General features: G+C 41.6%; 1 protein-coding gene across 4 annotated transcripts in view; it reads left to right on the forward strand.

Moving 5' to 3' along the window:
• The window catches only part of TAB3 (TGF-beta activated kinase 1 (MAP3K7) binding protein 3), an 88,266-nt gene that overhangs the window by 53,176 nt on the left and 16,633 nt on the right, over window positions 1-18,457 (forward strand). For all 4 annotated transcript variants that reach the window (XM_081792653.1, XM_081792654.1, XM_081792656.1 and 1 more), the window contains 4 exons: window positions 4,928-5,119; window positions 8,873-10,334; window positions 11,393-11,553; window positions 16,409-16,502. In XM_081792653.1, coding sequence (XP_081648779.1) covers window positions 5,018-5,119; window positions 8,873-10,334; window positions 11,393-11,553; window positions 16,409-16,502 — 1,819 coding nt within the window. In that variant the 5' untranslated portion in view covers window positions 4,928-5,017. The remainder of the gene's footprint in view (window positions 1-4,927; window positions 5,120-8,872; window positions 10,335-11,392; window positions 11,554-16,408; window positions 16,503-18,457) is intronic.

Below are 18,457 nucleotides of genomic sequence, written 5' to 3' on the forward strand. Positions count from 1 at the left end.
GTAGTACTCACAGTTTCTCCCTTTTTGTTTGTTTTGTGTATTTAGGTGCCCTAATGTTGGGTGTATATTTACAATTGTAATAATCTCTTGTTGGATTGATCCCTCTATTATTACACAATGTCCTTCTTTTCCTTTTGTTGCAGTCTTTGTTTTAAAGTCTGTTATGTCCAATAGAAGTATTAGAAGTCTTGCTACCCAAGCTTTTTCTTTTTCTCTCTCTCTCTCATCTGTATGGAATGTTTTCCATCTCTTCACTTTCAGTCTGTATGTGTCTTCTTGTCTGAAGTTAAGTCTCTTATAGGCAGCATAGAGATGGGTGTCAATTTTAATGGATTCAGTCACCTTGTGGCTTTTGATCGGAATATTTAGACCATTCATATTTAAAGTAGTTATTGATAGGTATGTATTTATTGTCATTTTGTTAATTTTTTTGATTGCTTTTGTTGTTCTCTTGTTTCTTTATTCTCTCGCTCTCTTCCCTTGTGATCGGTAACTTTCTTTAATACTATGCTTGGATTCCTTTCTTTTTAGTTTTTTTTTGTGTATCTATTACAGGTTTTTGTGTTGTGGTTACCAAAAGGTTCATATAGAACAGGAATCCTAAGTATATAGCAGTCTATGTGAAGTTGATGGTTGCTTAAGTTCTAATACTTCCTAAAAGCACTGCATTTTACTTTCCTATCTATCTTTTCTGTACATTTTATATCTTTTTATTTTGTGACTCCCTTAATTTTTTAGATACAAATAATTTAACTCCTGTTAGCTTTTAACCTCCATACTAGCATTGTAAGTCGTTGATGTACTATATGCTTGCCTTTACCCTTGAAAGTTTTTCCTTTCATAATTTTCTTAACTCTGGGTCTTGGCTAAGACCCTTTAACATTTCTTGTAAGGCTGGTTCACTCGTGGTAAGAGAGGTCAAAGTGGTCAACTCCTTTAACTTGTTTGGGAAATTCTGTCTCTCCTTTTATTTTGAGTGATAACCTTGTATTGTAGACTGTTGGTTGTAAGTTTTTTCCTTTCAGCAGTTTGAATATATCTTGTCCCTGTCTTTTGATCTGCAAAGTTTCTGCTGAAAAAATCAGCTGATATCCTCACGGGTTTTTTGTTGTTGTACCTAATTGGTACGTTCATAATTGGTTTCCTCGTTGCTTTTACGATTTTTCTGTTTAATCTTTGACATTTTATGTTTTAAAACGTTTTTCGTGTTTATTTTTGAGAGAGAGAGTGTGAGCAGGAGAAGAACAGAGAGAGAGGGAGACACAGAATCCGAAGCAGGCTCCAGGCTCTGAGCTGTGATCACAGAGCTGGATGTGGGGCTCGAACTCACGGCATGATCGTGACCTGAGCTGAAGTCAGACACTCCACCGACTGAGCCGCCCAGGCACCCCTAATCTTTGACATTTTAATTATTATGTGTTTTGGTATGGACCTTTTTGGGTTTATCTTGTTTGGGGCTCTCTGAGTCCTGGACCCGGATGTCTGTTTCCTTCCCTGGGTTAGAGACGTGTTCACCTATTGTTTCTTTATGTAAGTTTTATGCCCCTTTCTTTCTTAGCTCCTTCTGAGAATCCCTATAATGCAAATGTTAATATGCTTGATTTTGTCACAGAGGTCCCTTAACCCTCTTCATTTTTGAAAATTCCTTTTTTTTTTTGATCCTCAGTTTTGAATGTTTTCTCTTACCCTGTTTTCTGGATTGCTGATCTCTTCTTCTGCATCCTCTAATCTCCTGTTGATTACCTGTAGTGTATTTTTTGTTTCAGTTATTCAGTCTTTCAGGTTTTTAAAAATATTTTTCTTGAAGTTCTTGGTTCATCTACTCTCTCAAGTCTGGTGAGCAACTTTATGATCGTTACTTTGAAATTTCTGTCAGGTAGATTGCTTATCTCATTTTGATTTAGTTGTTTTCTTGAAACTTTGTGTTAATTTTGTTTGTGTATATTCCTCTGCTCCCTTTTTTCTTTGATTTTCTGTGCTTATTTCTTATGAATTAGGTGGAACAGCTCCCTCTGCCGGTCTTGAAGGAGTGGCCCTGTGTAGGTACATCCCCTGTCCCGACTGTGTGCTCCTCGCACGTTTGGCTGGCTGGCTGGCTGGCTGGAGCGGTAGTGCGCGTGGTCTGTGGGTCCCGGGGCACTCTGCGTCAGGGCTGCCCCCGTGGGCGATGCTGGTGTGGAGGGAGAGGCGTCGGGCTGCTTTGCACTTAGCCCCCTTGGTGAGATGACTGGAGCCGTAGCGGAAAAAGGCCTGGCGTGCCCCGGTGTGCACCCCGCAGGGGCTGCCCCGTTTGGATGGCTGGAGCTGGTAGGTGCTTGGGGGCCGGGACTAGCCAAAGTGGCAGCGCAGCGAGAACACCCGGACCTTGCTCTTGGGTGGACTCCCAAGGTGGAGAGGGGAGGTAAACGGTGGAGATCACCAGCATTTCCAACCCCTGGGAGAGTTCCAGTAGTTACCCCACTGTCGGGTGGACGTTCTGGAGTTAATAAGGGGTTTTTCTTCACTTCTGGTCTAGTTACCTTTTAAACTGCAGCTTATTTTCTGTGCCCCAGGCACGTGAATCTATGCATCAGTCCGTCAGTGATGTCACTACCGCATCCTGTAACATCGGGGTGGAGTTGCCTTTGGTAGCGTGCATCTGTCTCTCTTGCCGTTCTGATTGAGGTTTCCCTAGCCTTTACTGTGCGTAAGGTGTTCAGTCAGCCTTCGGTTCTTGTGGAGGAATGGATCTATATGTAGGTGTAAACGTAGTGTGTCAATGGGAGGAGATGAGTTCAGGGTCTGCCTGTGGTGCTTTGGATCTTGGACCGATGCAAACATTTTTAATTTTTAAAACATTGATTGTAGTTGTCTACATTGCCCCCAAGTAATGCTATAATTTAAAGTTTTGGGGCTTATTTGCAAGAAATAGAAGATTTGGTGTGGAATGACCCTCCCTTATGTGTGTGGTTTAGATACATATCTTATAATCATGGTTTCCATGCCTCTAATGAAAATGCAAGTGTTTACTTCTTATACTTAAAAATATTTGACTACGTAGTGAGTGAACACAGCAGAAATATTATGAGATTGTATGGTTTATTCTGCACTGTTCCCGTTAAAGAAATGGGAGATATGTACAGTTTACCCTTGAACAACACAGGCTAAAACTGTATGGGTCCACTTATATGCAGATTTTTAAAAAATTTTATTATTTTTTTTTATTTAAAGATTTTAAGTAATCTCCACACACAACATGGGGCTTGAACTCAAAGCCCCGCCATCCAGGAGTTGCATGCTCTACCAACTGAGCCAGCCACGTGCCCTTGTATGCGGATTTTAAAAAATAAATATAGTCCAGGGGTGCCTGGGTGGCTCAGGGAGTTTAGCGACCGACTTCGGCTCAGGTTATGATTTCACAGTTTGTGGGTTCGGGCCCCGCGTCGTGCTGTCTCCTGACAGCTCAGAGCCTGGAGCCTGCTTCGGATTCCGTGTCTCCCTCTCTCTCTGCTGCTTACCCGCTCTCTCTCTCTCTCTCTCTCTCAAAAGTAAATAAACATTAAAAGAAATTTTTTTAAAAATACAGTACAGTGCTGTAAATGTATTTTTTCTTCCTTGTGATTTTCTTTAAAAAAAATTTTTTTTAATGTTTGTTTATTTTTGAGACAGAGACAGAGCATGAATGGGGGAGGGTCAGAGAGAGAGGGAGACACAGAATCCGAAACAGGCTCCAGGCTCCGAGCTGTCAGCACAGAGCCCGACGTGGGGCCTGAACTCACCGACCGTGAGATCATTGACCTGAGCCCAAGTCAGCCGCTTAACCGACTGAGCTACCCAGGCATCTCAGTTCCTTGTGATTTTCTTAACATTTTTTTCTTGAATTTACTTTTGTAAGAATTTAACATGCAAAATGTGTGTTAATCAACTGTTTACATTATCAGTAAGGTCAGTAGCAGGCTATTAGTAGTTAAGTTATTGGCGAGTCAAAAGTTATATGTGGATTTTCGACTACACAGGGGTTGGTGCCCCTGATCCCCCTGTCATTCAAAGGTCAGCTGTATTAAAAAGTGTACTGGCTTATTGATCCTTGACCGTGCCAGTTAATTTATGATTTCATTATTATTTCACTCCTTGCCTTGTTTATATGAGTGCTTAACTTGAGTAGTGCCAGTGAGATTAGATGTTATTTTTCTACACTCAAATTGTAATCTCAAATCCTTCCATTTTAGCCTTTCTGCTGGTGGCATCAGAAGTAGGTGAAAGCCTACCTAGTTAGGTCTGGCTCATGCTGGGCCACTAGCATCATCTTTAAAAACAAAGGAGTCTACATTTTCATTTTTGCTTGCTAAGTTATTTCCTTTAGACATTGGGTTTCCTTTACTCACACTTGAAATTCAAACCTTTTGGCCTCAAAATACGAGCAGAATGTAAGGCAGACAGGACAAGTATGCTTTGTGGTGTTACCAAGTCCTTGTTTTCAGACATTTGAAATGATTACTCTGCTTTAGAGGAGTGATGTAATAGCCCTTGGTAAAACATAAGTGATTATATTTAAGTAGCATTTCTCAAGGCTAGAAAAACTTGGTTGCCAACTAATAATCTGTAGTTTAAACTAGCTGCTGCAGTTTTTTTTTTTTAAGCATTAAAATGAAACTGAAGTTTCGGGATGCAGTTTGGCTTTTTTTGTTTCGAAACCCGTGATTGGCTATATTACGTCAGAAAAGTCTGGCTAAGTTGAACTCAATTTTATAACTTTGGAATCAAATGTGCTCATGTTGGGTCTTTCCATTTTAACATATTGGTCATTTCTTTTTGAGTCAAGTGAAATATGTACTTAAATGCAACCATAGTTTCATTTCTTTTACCTTTTTATTGAAGTATTGTCGACACAATGTTACATGAGTTTCAGGTGTATAGCACAGTGATTAACTTTGATTTCTTTCAATAGAAAATGACTGCGGTGTTGGAAGATCATTACTATTGGAAGGCCGGTTAGCATCAATTTCCTAACAGATACTTGACCACCATCTGTTCTGGCATGGCGCAAAGCAGTCCACAGCTTGATATGCAGGTTCTCCATGACCTCCGACAACGTTTCCCGGAGATTCCAGAGGGTGTTGTGTCTCAATGCATGTTACAGGTAGATTACCCAGCAATGATAGTGATATTAAGCTACATTTCTCCTTATTAGGGCTGGCTTTGTGTTGTGGTGACTAGAAGTCAGTTCACCTTTCTTGTGTGTGTGGAGGAGGGCAGTGGGAAGCATTCAGAGCAGGATTTCTCAACCTTGGTGCCATCGACATTTTGGGTGGGTAGTCTTTGTTGTGGGGCCCTGCCTTGTACTTCGTAGGCCGGTGAGCAGCATTCTTGGTCTCTCTACCACTAGATGATGATAGTATTCCTGCGGTTGTGACAACTCAAAATGTCTTCCACACATTGATAAAGGCCTCATGGGAGGCAAAACCTACCCCATTAAGAACCCGTTAAGAAAAGAGTAAAGGCATGCAGCAAAAGGAAAAATGATTCGGTTCACAATTTGCCTTCTTACATATTGGAGTTTGTTTCATCAGTCCCCAAATTCTTACATTTGAATTTTGAATCTCAGAGTTATCATTTTAACTTTGAGCCAATGTTTAAAGGTCTATAGAGAGTCCTGTCCCTTTCTTAGTGTTTTTCTTGTTAATAAATGGTTACTAAGATGCAGTTTTAAGTATAAGGCCACTTTCTCTAGTTTAACCATAGTCCTTTGGTTTTGTTGTCTTATATTAAAATAAATCTTTCATATTGGATAAAATATGTTTTCCCATTCAAGGACAACAGAGAAACAGGCCTGATACTCTCTCCCTGTTGAATTTTGCATCATCCTCCACAGGATCTTGGTGTGTTTTGGGTTATAGAATTTCCCTTTTTGGTTTACGTTTGGGTCTACACTACTATCCTGCTGCCCACTGGTCTTTGTCACACGCAGTCAGTTCAAATCGTTCCTTACTGCGTAATATGCCAACTCTACCTAATTGCAGTGTGAATGGCTCAGGATATCACCTAAGCCTGTATACAGTTGAGGTTATTTGCCAGTAGAGACTCTCAGAATCATTGTGGCAAAAGTGGTGCTTCATAGCCCTTTTACTAGGTCTAGACCTTTGGGTTGTGATTTTTGTATTATAACTTGCCTTTGTTTTTTCTAGCACACATTCCCAGTCTGTCTTTCTGTTGTCTATTTTAGCCCCATTTTGGTCTCTGGTAGAGTAAAGGTGCTTCCCGCTGGAATGAAATCAAGCAAGAGTGAGGCTTCTAGTTAAAACCATTTCCAAGCAATCACCTTCCTTACCTGTCCTAACCAGCTCCCCCCAGCTCTGACTTTGTTTTTTCAAATTTAATTTTTCCCATTATCACCTGTATTTTTTCACGGCTTAGTGTCTTTATCATGCTTTCTAAACTGAAGGAATGGACTTTAAATTCAAGTTAATGATCATTTGTTATTACTTTACATTGACCCAAGTCTTTCTCTTCTTTGTTCCGTTGGGATTAATACAGTTTATTGGTAGAGAGACTTACCAGTTCCTGGCTCTGAAAAGTTTTTCTGTTTACATTTAAAGACTCAGTAGTTTACATTTAATATACAAGTCTTAAAGTCTCTCTGAGCTGTCCTCTCAATTTACAATCACTTTAGGAATATGCTTTTTTGCCCCAGTCTTTTCAAAACCTTTTATGTGTTTTCTTAATTATTTTTATGTCTTTATCCAACTAAATAATTTTGATTTATTCTTCATATTGACTGGTATATTTTATATCCATGTTTTTCTTTGAAGGCAGTCAGCAGGTTAAATATGACCTTTCATTCTGGTGGTTTTATTTTAAAAATGCTTTCATAAAAATAATACTTAAATGTCTGTATTTTTGGTTTACATTTTTTCTTGATGAGAAAATTGACTTACCTTGTCACTGTAGACACGCATTTGAATAGGCTAGCAAGTCAGCCTTGTATCATTTTGAATTCGGGTCCTCTTGTGAGGATACTGTTTTACTTAGGCTGCCTAATTCACTGTAGAAAACACGAAATTTCAACAGTACTAAGACAAATGTCAAATAGTGAAGTACCCACGACTGCTTTAGGTTTCATATAAAACTGTCTAGTTTTTGTTCTCCTTTTAATCCAATCGCAGAGATACTTTATCTTCACTTCTCATACTCTTTTCTCTCAGATATCGGTCAGTGACATTTTCTAGTTGGCAATCGATTTGAATCCTTTGGATCCAAATTTGCTAAATATCTAGCTTTTCTTCCTTGATCAGATCAGAGTGATTTTCATACAGGATAAGAAAAAGGCCAGACTGTGAATTGTAATAATTTTCTTTTTAAATTTCAACAATTACTTTTTTCTCTGGCTCAGAATTTTAGTATCAGAAGCTTTATGTAAGGAAAAAGATACCAGTTGTGTATGGGGTTTTGATAAAGCCAATTCTTTACATTTCTGAGAATTCATTTTATGAAGGTTTGCTTAACTGAATCTGCGTTTACTTCCTCTGAAGCCTTAGAACAATTTGCTTTTGGCCCAACATCCTCTCCCTTGAAATGACTGTGTTACAGTGGAAGCAGCCGTGGGAGGCAAGACACCAAGAATCTCGAACTGGCTCCCCGTCAATTAGTCGAGTGCTTGTTGTCAAGCCATGTAACTCCGCGGGCATTTCTTTCCTCATGTGGAAATGAGTTGAAATAGATGAACCCAGAAGTTATTCCAGTGGCAAAATTATAGCACTCAGTGTTCTGTTTTGGGTTTAACCTTATGTGCTCCTTAGCAGAAGTAAAAGTGTTTCCTTTCATTTTTCTATAAAATGTGCTTTTTCCTAAAATAGGTAGTAGTACACACGTATGTATGTGCATATCTGTGTGTATATTTCTGAACTACAAAGTCCCAGTAATTGACAAACTTTATTATTGTGAAGGCAATAAATAATACGGTGCTTGAGGCTGATAAAATAGTTGAGATTTTTGTATTTTAACGGAAAACTACCTTATAGCATTTTAAATCAAAAAAGGAATCCTTCATCAGAATGATTATTGTTGAGTGGAGTGTCTAAAATGTCACTCTGCTATTATCATCTGTGAGTATGTGCCTAACTCACAAAATTGAAACCCTCCAGTGATGTTGAAGGTTTACCAAGCAACCAGCATTTCAGTGGGTAAAAAATTTTGAGACTCTGGGAGTGTGAGTGAATTTCATTAAGGCAGTTGAGACCTGGTTTCCTGTTAGAATTTACCATAACTTTGGCAAAGTCGTGGAACCATAGTTCAAAAAGTGTATTCGTTTTTACTGATTTCTTTGTTTAGCTTACTCTTTCATAACGATAACTGAAGTGATGTAGGGATCAATTTGGTTAAAAAAGACTGCTTTAGAGTTTTTATTGTTTTGACTCCAGGAATTTTATAATTTTTCTCCTTCTGTAGTTTCAGTGCTTTTTGAAAACTAAAGCATGGTTGTTTTCATGTTTTCCAGTTTAACTATTAATGACGAGTATTACTTTAACTTGTATTTCAGAGCGGTTGTGGTGAGTCCAAGATTAGCCCAACATTTTAGTTTGTTGAGATGCAACAGACATAAAATGAGCCCTGGACTTGGAGTCAGAAACCTGGGAGTTGAGTCACAAAGTTCATTGGCGGGTTCTTGACATTTCTGTAGCAGTCGTGGTAGTAATAGTCCTGTGAGCTTCCGGTCTGTGGAACCGGATGAATTGTTTGGGATCTCCTGGTCAGAATAGATGACCGCGAAGCTTTTTCTGCCGAAAGTACCGTTGTCTACTTATTCTAGGACAGTTGTATTTGCGTAACCGGCAAAGTTTCACTTCCACTATTAAGATTTGTTAATTTTGCCAACGTTACTGTCTTTTTCCCCTAGAACAACAACAATCTTGAAGCCTGTTGCCGAGCCCTTTCCCAGGAGAGTAGCAAATACTTATATATGGAATACCATAGTCCAGAGGACAACAGGATGAATCGAAATCGCCTTTTGCATATTAATCTGGGTATCCATTCTCCTAGTAGCTACCACCCAGCAGATGGAGCCCAACTTAACGGTGGTCGAACACTGGTACACAGCTCAAGCGATGGACATATTGATCCACAGCATGCGGCAAGTAAACAGCTGATCTGCTTAGTTCAGGAACCACACTCAGCTCCAGCTGTTGTGGCTGCTGCTCCGAACTACAATCCCTTTTTTATGAACGAACAGAACAGAAGTGCAGCTACTCCTCCTTCACAGCCACCTCAACAGCCATCTTCCATGCAAACAGGAATGAGTCCGTCTGCTATGCAAGGGCCTTCGCCACCACCCCCTCCTCCTCCTTCATACATGCACATACCTCGGTATGGTACCAATCCCATTACTGTTACGGTATCCCAGAACCTCCCTTCCGGACAGACTGTACCAAGAGCTTTACAAATCCTGCCACAGATTCCAAGCAATCTCTATGGGCCTCCTGGTTCTATTTATATTAGACAGACATCTCAGAGTTCATCAGGGAGACAAACTCCTCAGAGTACGCCGTGGCAGTCCTCCCCCCAGGGCCCGGTGCCTCATTACAGCCAGCGTCCCTTACCCGTTTATCCACATCAACAGAACTATCAGCCTTCTCAGTATTCTCCCAAACAGCAGCAGATTCCTCAACCTGCTTACCATTCACCGCCCCCTTCTCAGTGTCCTTCACCCTTCAGCTCTCCGCAACATCAAGTGCAGCCTTCCCAGTTGGGCCATCCAGGTTCCCATGTCTTTATGCCACCTAGTCCTTCCACCACGCCACCCCATCCGTATCAACAAGGACCTCCTAGCTATCAGAAACAGGGGAGCCATTCGGTCGCCTATCTCCCGTACGCACCGTCCAGCTTACCCAAAGGATCCATGAAGAAGATAGAAATTACAGTTGAACCCTCTCAGAGACCTGGGACGGCCATGAACAGGAGTCCTTCACCTATCAGTAATCAGCCGTCTCCACGGAATCAGCACTCACTGTACACAGCCACCACGCCACCTTCAAGTTCCCCTTCAAGAGGCATGTCCGGGCAACCAAAACCTCCATTTAGTGTTAATCCTGTGTATATTACGTATACACAGCCAACTGGACCTTCATGTGTTCCGTCACCGTCTCCTCGAATGATACCAAACCCAACTACAGTTTTTAAAATTACCGTAGGTCGAGCGACGACTGAAAATCTTTTAAATTTAGTGGACCAAGAAGAACGTTCTGCAGCCCCAGAACCGATTCAACCCATTTCAGTGATACCTGGTTCTGGGGGAGAAAAGGGAAGCCATAAATACCAGAGGAGTTCTAGTTCTGGATCAGATGACTATGCCTATACACAAGGTAATTTCATTTAGCCCTACTATGAAATTTCATCTTTGTGGTGAGGTGGCAGTCTCCTGTTGAAAAAAAAAACACATTTCTTGGCTGTTTAATTTTTTTAATGTTTTCATTTATTTTTCGAGAGAGAAAGAGCACCAGTGGGGGAGGGGCAGAGAGAGGGGGGAGACCCAGAATCCAAAGCAGGCTCCAGGCTCCCAGCTGTCAGCACAGAGCCCGATGCTGGGCTTGACCTCATGAACTTCACAAACTGCGAGATCATGACCTGAGCTGAAGTCGGATGCTGAACCGACTGATCCACCCAGGCGCCCCCGGATTAGCTGTTTAGTTTTATTTAAATGTTTAGTGTTGATTAAATATTGGGCAGTAGCATAGCTGTCAAGAATAGGGTTATTGCTTTCAGAGTTCTCTGTTTTAAAATATGAACACATAGGCGTGATAATGTTTTTTAGGAAGAACGTGCATTGGGACAAAAATACAGACACGCGAAGTCAATATTGTCAGAAAACAAACTACACAGTAGGAAAAAGAGGGTGGGCTGTAGTTGATCAAAGTCAAAGAATTTGTGTCTGTTTTAGAGAATGGCCTGGAGCGTGTAATATTTATAAGCGCTGTCTACTTACAAGTGGGACTGGTGATGAAGAACGTTGTCGGATTAGTTAATAGTGAGCCTAACTAAAGAAAAAGACGACAGGATTTTTTAAGTCTATTCAGATTTCAAGCTAGCTGAGAATTTATTCTTTCAGTATGTGAGGCGGATAGTAATTACGATTGTAATTAAATATGCCTGGTAGTCAGGCATAGTTAAAAACACAGTCTTAGGGAAACAAAGGACGGCAGAGCCAGCGGGACCTACAGCGGGTGTCATTTTGGTACGAGAGCCAAAGTCAAGCAGATCTGGGAAAGGTAAGACAGCATTAGCAAGACACAAGAGTAAGTGCCCGCTCAGGTTGAGGACAGGGTTCCTTTGGAGTATTTTACGCGTTGGCAGTGCATGGAGAACTTTCCCAGTCACTGGTTCACTGTTCCTCTCTGCGATGACTCTGTCTGTAACACTGTAGCCTTGCTGTTACATCAGCGAGCAAGGATGGAGAGGTTAGCAAAGCAGTTGAAACTCGAGAAAGAGGAGCTCGAGCGCTTGAAGGCCGAAGTTAACGGTATGGAGCATGACCTGATGCAGAGACGGCTCCGAAGGGTCAGCTGTACCACGGCGATTCCCACGGTAAGTCCTCGGTGGCGGTGTGTGGATGGGAAGGTGGGGATGGTGGCTGTCCAGGTCACTCGTTTCTCTTGCAGGTTCTCTTCCCTGCAGGGGCTTTGTGCTCTTTAAACGACGGACAAGGGACTGTGGCCTTCAGTAGTTCTCATCAAACTAATGCGATGCTTGTATTTTTTTTTCACCTGTATGAATTCCATAGATTCATCCGTATTTTCAAATAACTGACATTTATAATCAAGGTATGGCATCTCATTAACTGTAAGTTTTTGTCAAAGTAGGAAAGTGCACCCTACTAAGTATTTTGTCATTTGTTCTCACGTGTCCGTTTTTTCTTTTAAGCATGTAATATACATATAAATTGCCAAGGTTTAAAAGTTACTTATTTAAGCACATTAATTCAAATGACTTAGAACGCTATCGATATGAATCTTGGAAAGTGTTGACCATAGAGTATTTCCAGGCAGAGAAGTGTTGTTAAGTGTAAATAATTGTAGAAACTAAGATAGCAGTTTTGACCGCAGTCCTAACGGTCACTGCTCTCACGCAAAGAGTTAGACGGTATGTTTTTAACATGTTTAGTACTGCTGATGAGTTCTAAAAATTGTTAAGCAACCTGGCAAGTTTTGAAACCAGCCTCCTAAAATCTTGTGACAACACCAGCTTGCTGTGATCCGATCTGTCACTTCACCTTTGAACATTCCTCTGTGCAGCAGGCCGTTTTTAGTCGATGAATGCGGTCCTGTGCTGGGTGCTTAGCGCATACCCGCCAGCGAGACGAGTAGATCTGTCAACAGATAATTCTAACACAGTGGGGTCAGTGCTGTTTACGCTCGCGGGTGATGAGACAAGTCCCCCGGCCCCTCGTCTGTGTGTGTACTCTGTGCACTTCTGCCTTCCCGCGTCCTCTTCTGGAGCTCTAAATGGGTAAGTCCTGCGTCTTCTTCAGGGCTTCACCTTACACTTGGCTTCTTTCCATAGGGCCGTTCCTTCTTTTCCCAACGTGTCGACACTGAGGGAGGTTTCTGAGCATTTCCAAGTTTAGAGAAGTGGCCTGCGTGTCGGGCCTCTTGCAGACAGCATGCGGCTCTGCCTTTGTAGACAAGTTTTTAATGGAGAATTGTGGCTTCTCAAAGGAAATCTGTGAACTCCTGAAATTACATGCAGTTTCATGATGTGTTTTTATATGGAAGCAGGTCCCTGGTTTCCAGCTGATTTTCCTACGGTGAATAGAGGGAAGGGGAAAAGGCCAAAGACCCACTCCTCAGGGAGGGCGTTTGCTAAGGGAAGAGAGCACTGAGCTAACAAAGGTGTGAAGTTAAGACACGCAGACCTTCAGGAGGTAGCACATACAGGTCTCACTCGTAAGGCGAGGTTTCTGGAGTGTTAACGGGTTAATGTGCATCGGTCGGGTGGGGCATAGATGTTGAGGCTGAGGTGTTTGAAGATTATTCTGCTGGTCCTGGGGAAACCGGTGGAATTTGCCAGAAAGAAATTATTGATAAACAGGTATATTTAGTAATTGAAAGGAATTTAGTCAGTATTAGAAAGAATTTCAAAGAATAGTGTTATAAGAAGGGAGGATTTTACTTAAAATGCTTAGAAAATTACAAAGCTGTCTTTAAAAGGTGATGAATTCTTCATTTTTTTCCTCCACTCAAAATCTTCATTGAATTCTGTGACTAGGGAGGTATTGAAGAATATAACCCACACGAGAATCTACCCTGGTGGTTGGGCACTTTGCAGTCTTTTAGGTACTTATGGAGCATAAACAGATTTTCTTAGCATAAAAGGCATTTTTCCTCACGTAACCGTGGGCCCTGTGTTTACTGACCTATGGCTGTTGGATAATTCCTGCCAAGTAACTGACAGTATTTGAGAGACGAGAAATTTAAGCGTGTGATCCCCTTCCGTGTGTGCTGCCAGCCGTAGAGTAGAAGGAGGGACTATTAACAACGCGTGGGTGAGGGACAGTTCTAGATGGATGTTCAGACAGTGGCTCTCTCTTCACTGTCAACTTTCTTAGCTATGATACCTGTGAATACCTGTCTCTTGGGATTTTTGTTAGGATTAAATAATACATAGTAATGAATTTATGTAGTACCCAGCAAATAGTGAATAGTCTTATAAGTGTTGGTTGGACAACACTGGAAAAACACACACCGATGAGAACCATTTTGCAAAACTGTAGCTTTAGGAACATGTATAACATAAGGGTATGTTACAGAGGAAGTTAATCCAGAAGTAAAGCATTTAGTCAGAATTCCCTATTGTTGATGGAGGCTCACTTGAGGCACCAGGACATAGTTCACAGAGTGTCCACATAGGCTCTGGAGGCAGAATAGTTTTGGCAATCACTGGCTCTTCTGTGCATTTGATTTTCCCTATCTGTAAAAGGGAATTATATTTTAATATTGTCAAGATAAAGAGACAACATATGTAAAAGTGTTTGGCATGGAGTGAAGTGCTCGGTAAGTGGCTTTGTCCCACTCACGTGTGGGATTACAGAAAAGAGAATAGTTTTGCAGGGTTTTGGTGTGTGTGTGTGCGTGCGCTACTAAGCTCCTATCTCTACCTTCAAGTTTGCAAATCAGCTTCTTAACAAGCAGTGCATTAAAAAAAAACCGTGTGTACCTCAGGAGCCTGAAATGCACATTGGTTACCAGCTACAGGTTGCAGTTGTAGAATTTAGAGAAAGAGTGAAATGATCTAAGGAGGGCACAAGTGCAAGATGGCCTCAGTCTGTTCTTTGCAAAGCATTGTGTTTTTGTGTGAGAGAAAAGAGAATCGGAAGTGTCGGCCAGCTAAATGGTAGGGATATTAAGTACTTGGAGAGTTTTGCGATAGCAATGTTAGCTTTTTGCTGTTAGGGTTCAAAGATGAGACAGTTTCATGGTGGAGGGGAAAATGCAACTTAAACCTTGAAGGATAAATAAGGTTTCACTAAGCAGAGAGCTGCCAGTTCCCCCTCCCCCAAGTTTTTCCTCTCCTTCATCTTGTTCTAAGCAGGTTTTTGGACTAACTTACATTTTCCAGCCCCAGATGCATAATGAGGGCCAAGCCACCAAACAACAACAGTGGTCGTCAGCCTTGCTCTCTGTGATAACAACTTCTTCAAGTGCTCAGTTGACTTAAGGTATTTCTGCCACCTTCTGAAAAAAAGCTTAGAATTTTTGACTTTGTCAGATCTTTTACAACAACTCTAAATTACACAGCCAATCTTGAAAGTCCTCCTCGAAAATACAGTGCACTTGTTTACAAATGGTACTGACTTTTCAGAAATAGCTCCCCCACCCCTTGGTTTCATCAGAAGCTATGAAAAAGGACCTAAGAATCTTACAGGGAAGTTATTTCTTTAGGGAATTCTGGTGGTTCTCCTGTCTTTGGAAATGATCCTGTTGACTAGAGCTGCTGGTATTCTTACAGGGAAATGTGCTCGTAGCCTCTGGACTATCAAGTGTATTCTAGTATTTCCATACTTACTTATGTAGCTTCACTATTTAGGACCCTTGCGTCTGAAACACCCCCCCCCCCCCCGCCCTTCCTCCTGCACCTTCATAGGAAGATTCAACTCGTTTAGGTACTTGACTTTCCGGGTAAGATTCTACAAAGAATGAGGTTTTTTTTTTTACATACTCCTAGCACTGATCCGAGTGCTTTATCTTTAGTGAAGATGCCCACGTATATTTTAAACTCTTGCTATTGCCTGGTAGACAAGGTATAAGCATTTTATGTGGTAATGTCCCGTGTTTTGCAGATAGGAAAAAGTCAGGCAGTCCTTAATAAATATTTCTGAATGACTTTCGTGTTCCCATAGCAGTGTAAGGAATTGTAGCTCTTATTATATTGTGTTCTATCCCTTATTTTAAAGGTTGCATACTCGCGAATTTAAGGGGCCGTCCCAGTTATTCCGAGAACACCTCCAGTGTGAGAGCTTGTATTATTGTAAATGGAGAGCCTTTTTGCTCATTTGTCTTGACTCTCATATTAACATGGTGTGTAGAAAAATACAGGTTTTTAACAACTTCTGTCCTAACAGATATTCATCTTTTACCGTATGTAGCTCAAGGCACATTAGTAACTGAGTTAATATCTGGGCTGTGGTGAACGCTTTAGTCCCTATGCCTCTGGAATTTAAAACCTCACTTATTTTTTTCCTGTATATATGTAAAGAAACTTAGAAGGCCAGAGGAAGTCAAGTCTTCCAGAAAACTTGAACTGAAGAATAGAGCATTCTTTACATTTGTCTCGTGTACGCCCCTGAAACGCCTAAGGGGAGTAGGTTGGGCTGGAAGTCAATGAAAAAGGAAAGGAAGTTGGAGGAAGAGTGGAGCCCACTTGTTTGATGTAGGAGAAAAAGTGTGTTTAAATCCCGGTTCTACCACTTCCTTTCTTTGATAACCTTGGAAAAGTTTTAGGTCTGCTTGGGGCATCGGCTTCCTCATTTATAAACTGGCGATGCTTGCCCTGAAAGATGGTGGTGAGGAACGAGTAAGAAACCTCTGGTGAACAGTGTCTGACACTCCACATTAATTTAACTTAGTACTGTTGTCATTTCTCCAAGCCTGGATGAGACTACAATCGTGGACGTTGCTTGTTTTACAGATTGATCCTCATAGCTTCCCTTACCATGCTCTGTGATTACAATGCACGTTTTGTGTTTACGTGGCCATACTGATGTCCCCGTTTTACCTGACTGTTCCTTTCAGCGTTTAGGACTTCTTCAGCGTGCCCTCTTTTGGACTAAGGCCATATATCTTGGTAATAACCAGTCAGAACGATTAACGTGAATAGCAGTTCTTAAATGTTGGGCTTGATAATGACTTTCCCACAATTGCTATTTTGGGTCCTTTCTTACTAGCCTGAGGAAATGACAAGATTGAGAAGCATGAACAGACAACTCCAGATAAATGTTGACTGTACACTGAAAGAAGTTGACCTCCTTCAATCTAGAGGTATAGACTTGATTATTTGGTAAACCATAAGTAATAGTGTGGTGTGTTAAGCTGCTTAAATAGCCATCATTTTGGTTTTACAGATTTAAGAGAGAGTTTTTCTCCATTATAATCCTGGTAAAGAGATCCCTCTGCTCCATGGCCATACATTTGGGGGCTGCAAGATAGTTATACTTGGGCCGTTTCATCATTAAGTTCTTATCGTTTAGACTGTTCCGTGTTGTTACTCTGCATTTCTCCTGTTTCAGTCCTTTACTGTGAATATTTTATATTGATGGGTCTTAATTATAAAACTTACTAGATTGACGTGTCACTCATCGAAAGTATCTGTAAACATCGGGAATCACGTATCCGACTATCTGATTCCTCAGTTTTAAAAGAAATTCCATGTCCTTTTTGTGTATCCATCACATGAAAACATCCAGCTATATTTTATACCTTCTGGATTTTGAGGTTCTTTTCTTGTTTGGCTCTTTCATAGAATTGTATTACGGTAGAAGCTCTCTTAACTGACTCTCGTGTACCCAGCTCCCCGGGCCGGAGGTGTTCATTCCCCCCACGAGATACCTGCTCCGAGTCCGCAGCCGCTGCGCACTCCTGAGCGGGAGGCCGCACACCGGCCTGTGCCTGTCCTGTCGCTTGTGGCAGTTGAACGGTCTGCTCCGCGGGAGTTAGTCGTGCCCTTTCCCTCGCCTGTATATGCCGTTTCCAGTATTTCTCTATTCTTTCTTGAGCTCACATGAACGCAGGAGGATCTGCTCTTCCTATAAAAAAACCAAAGGCAGATCACTAAAAAAAGAAAAAAGGCAGGAGGAGGTCTGCGAGCTAGTTACGGGTGAAAACTGCCCAGGGTTAAGGGGATAAGTCATAAAAACCTCAGAGGATTCTCTTCCGTTACTCAAAATAAGACAAAATTGTCAGTTCAGCGTTCAGCGCAGTAGCCTGCCGCCTCTTTTGGTTGTTCTGGTGGCACACGGTCACACTCCGTTGTGGACATGGTGTCTGGGGCTGCTTTTGTGCTTCTGCAGCACAGTTGAGGGCTGCCTCCAGACTGTCACAGGTCCGCAAAGCCTGACACGTTTATTCCCCGGACCTCACACGAGAAAGAGTTGGCCCATTCCCCTGGGGGACCTTAGAGGTGTACAGTTTACGTAAGAAGGACCATGGCAAACTTTTTAGTCAACACACATTAGAGTCTTGTGCCGACATTGAAGGTGACAAGTCATTTTTCTTACGACGTCTGATTCAGTCGGCCCCTCCCCTTTTACCACCACTTACTTTTCTTAATTAGGGCAGCTAAGAGAGCTTCTACCCTATTTTAAGAGTATTATAATAACCTACCCTGTTGCCGGGTTTAGGCAAGATGTAAAAGATAGGGAACAGTCTGAATAGAAGCAAATTTGAGTGTGAAAGGTGCACAGTCTGGTCCCCTGCCCTTCACTTTTCCCCCAAAGGTAATCGTAGAGACTCCTTGCTTTAAGCGCTGGAAGAATTGCTGTGCGTGGTGTGGGGGGTGGATACTAAGTATTGTCACTGTTTGGAAAGACTACGTCCATTTTTTTTGCTTGGGTGTTTTTTTGAAGCAAAACAAGGAACACTCAAACAGTCGGTTGGGACATTTGTAGTAAGCCTTATGAGACCTAGAAATTAAAACATCAGCTGTAACTTGATTGAGGAAATACATAGGCAGCATCTTAGAGCATTGTGGCTTTCATTTGTCTTCCAAATGCAAAAACGCATTTGTGATAAAACCTGCAAGGGAAAGCACTATTAAGGTTTTAGAAGCAAAGAGCTGGGGTTTTGGTCTCCATTGGGCCACACACAGCTCTTTTTGGTGCTGAAGTGTTTCTGAATCCCCTTTCATAAGGGGTCCAAATAGATCCATTTTCTACTGAATGCTACTCTTCCATACTCCGGAAAAACTTTACGCTGAAATGAAGAGCTTGAACCTCGAT

Source organism: Panthera onca, chromosome X, assembly GCF_046562875.1.
Source record: "Panthera onca isolate mPanOnc1 chromosome X, mPanOnc1 haplotype 2, whole genome shotgun sequence".
NCBI lineage: Eukaryota > Metazoa > Chordata > Mammalia > Carnivora > Felidae > Panthera > Panthera onca.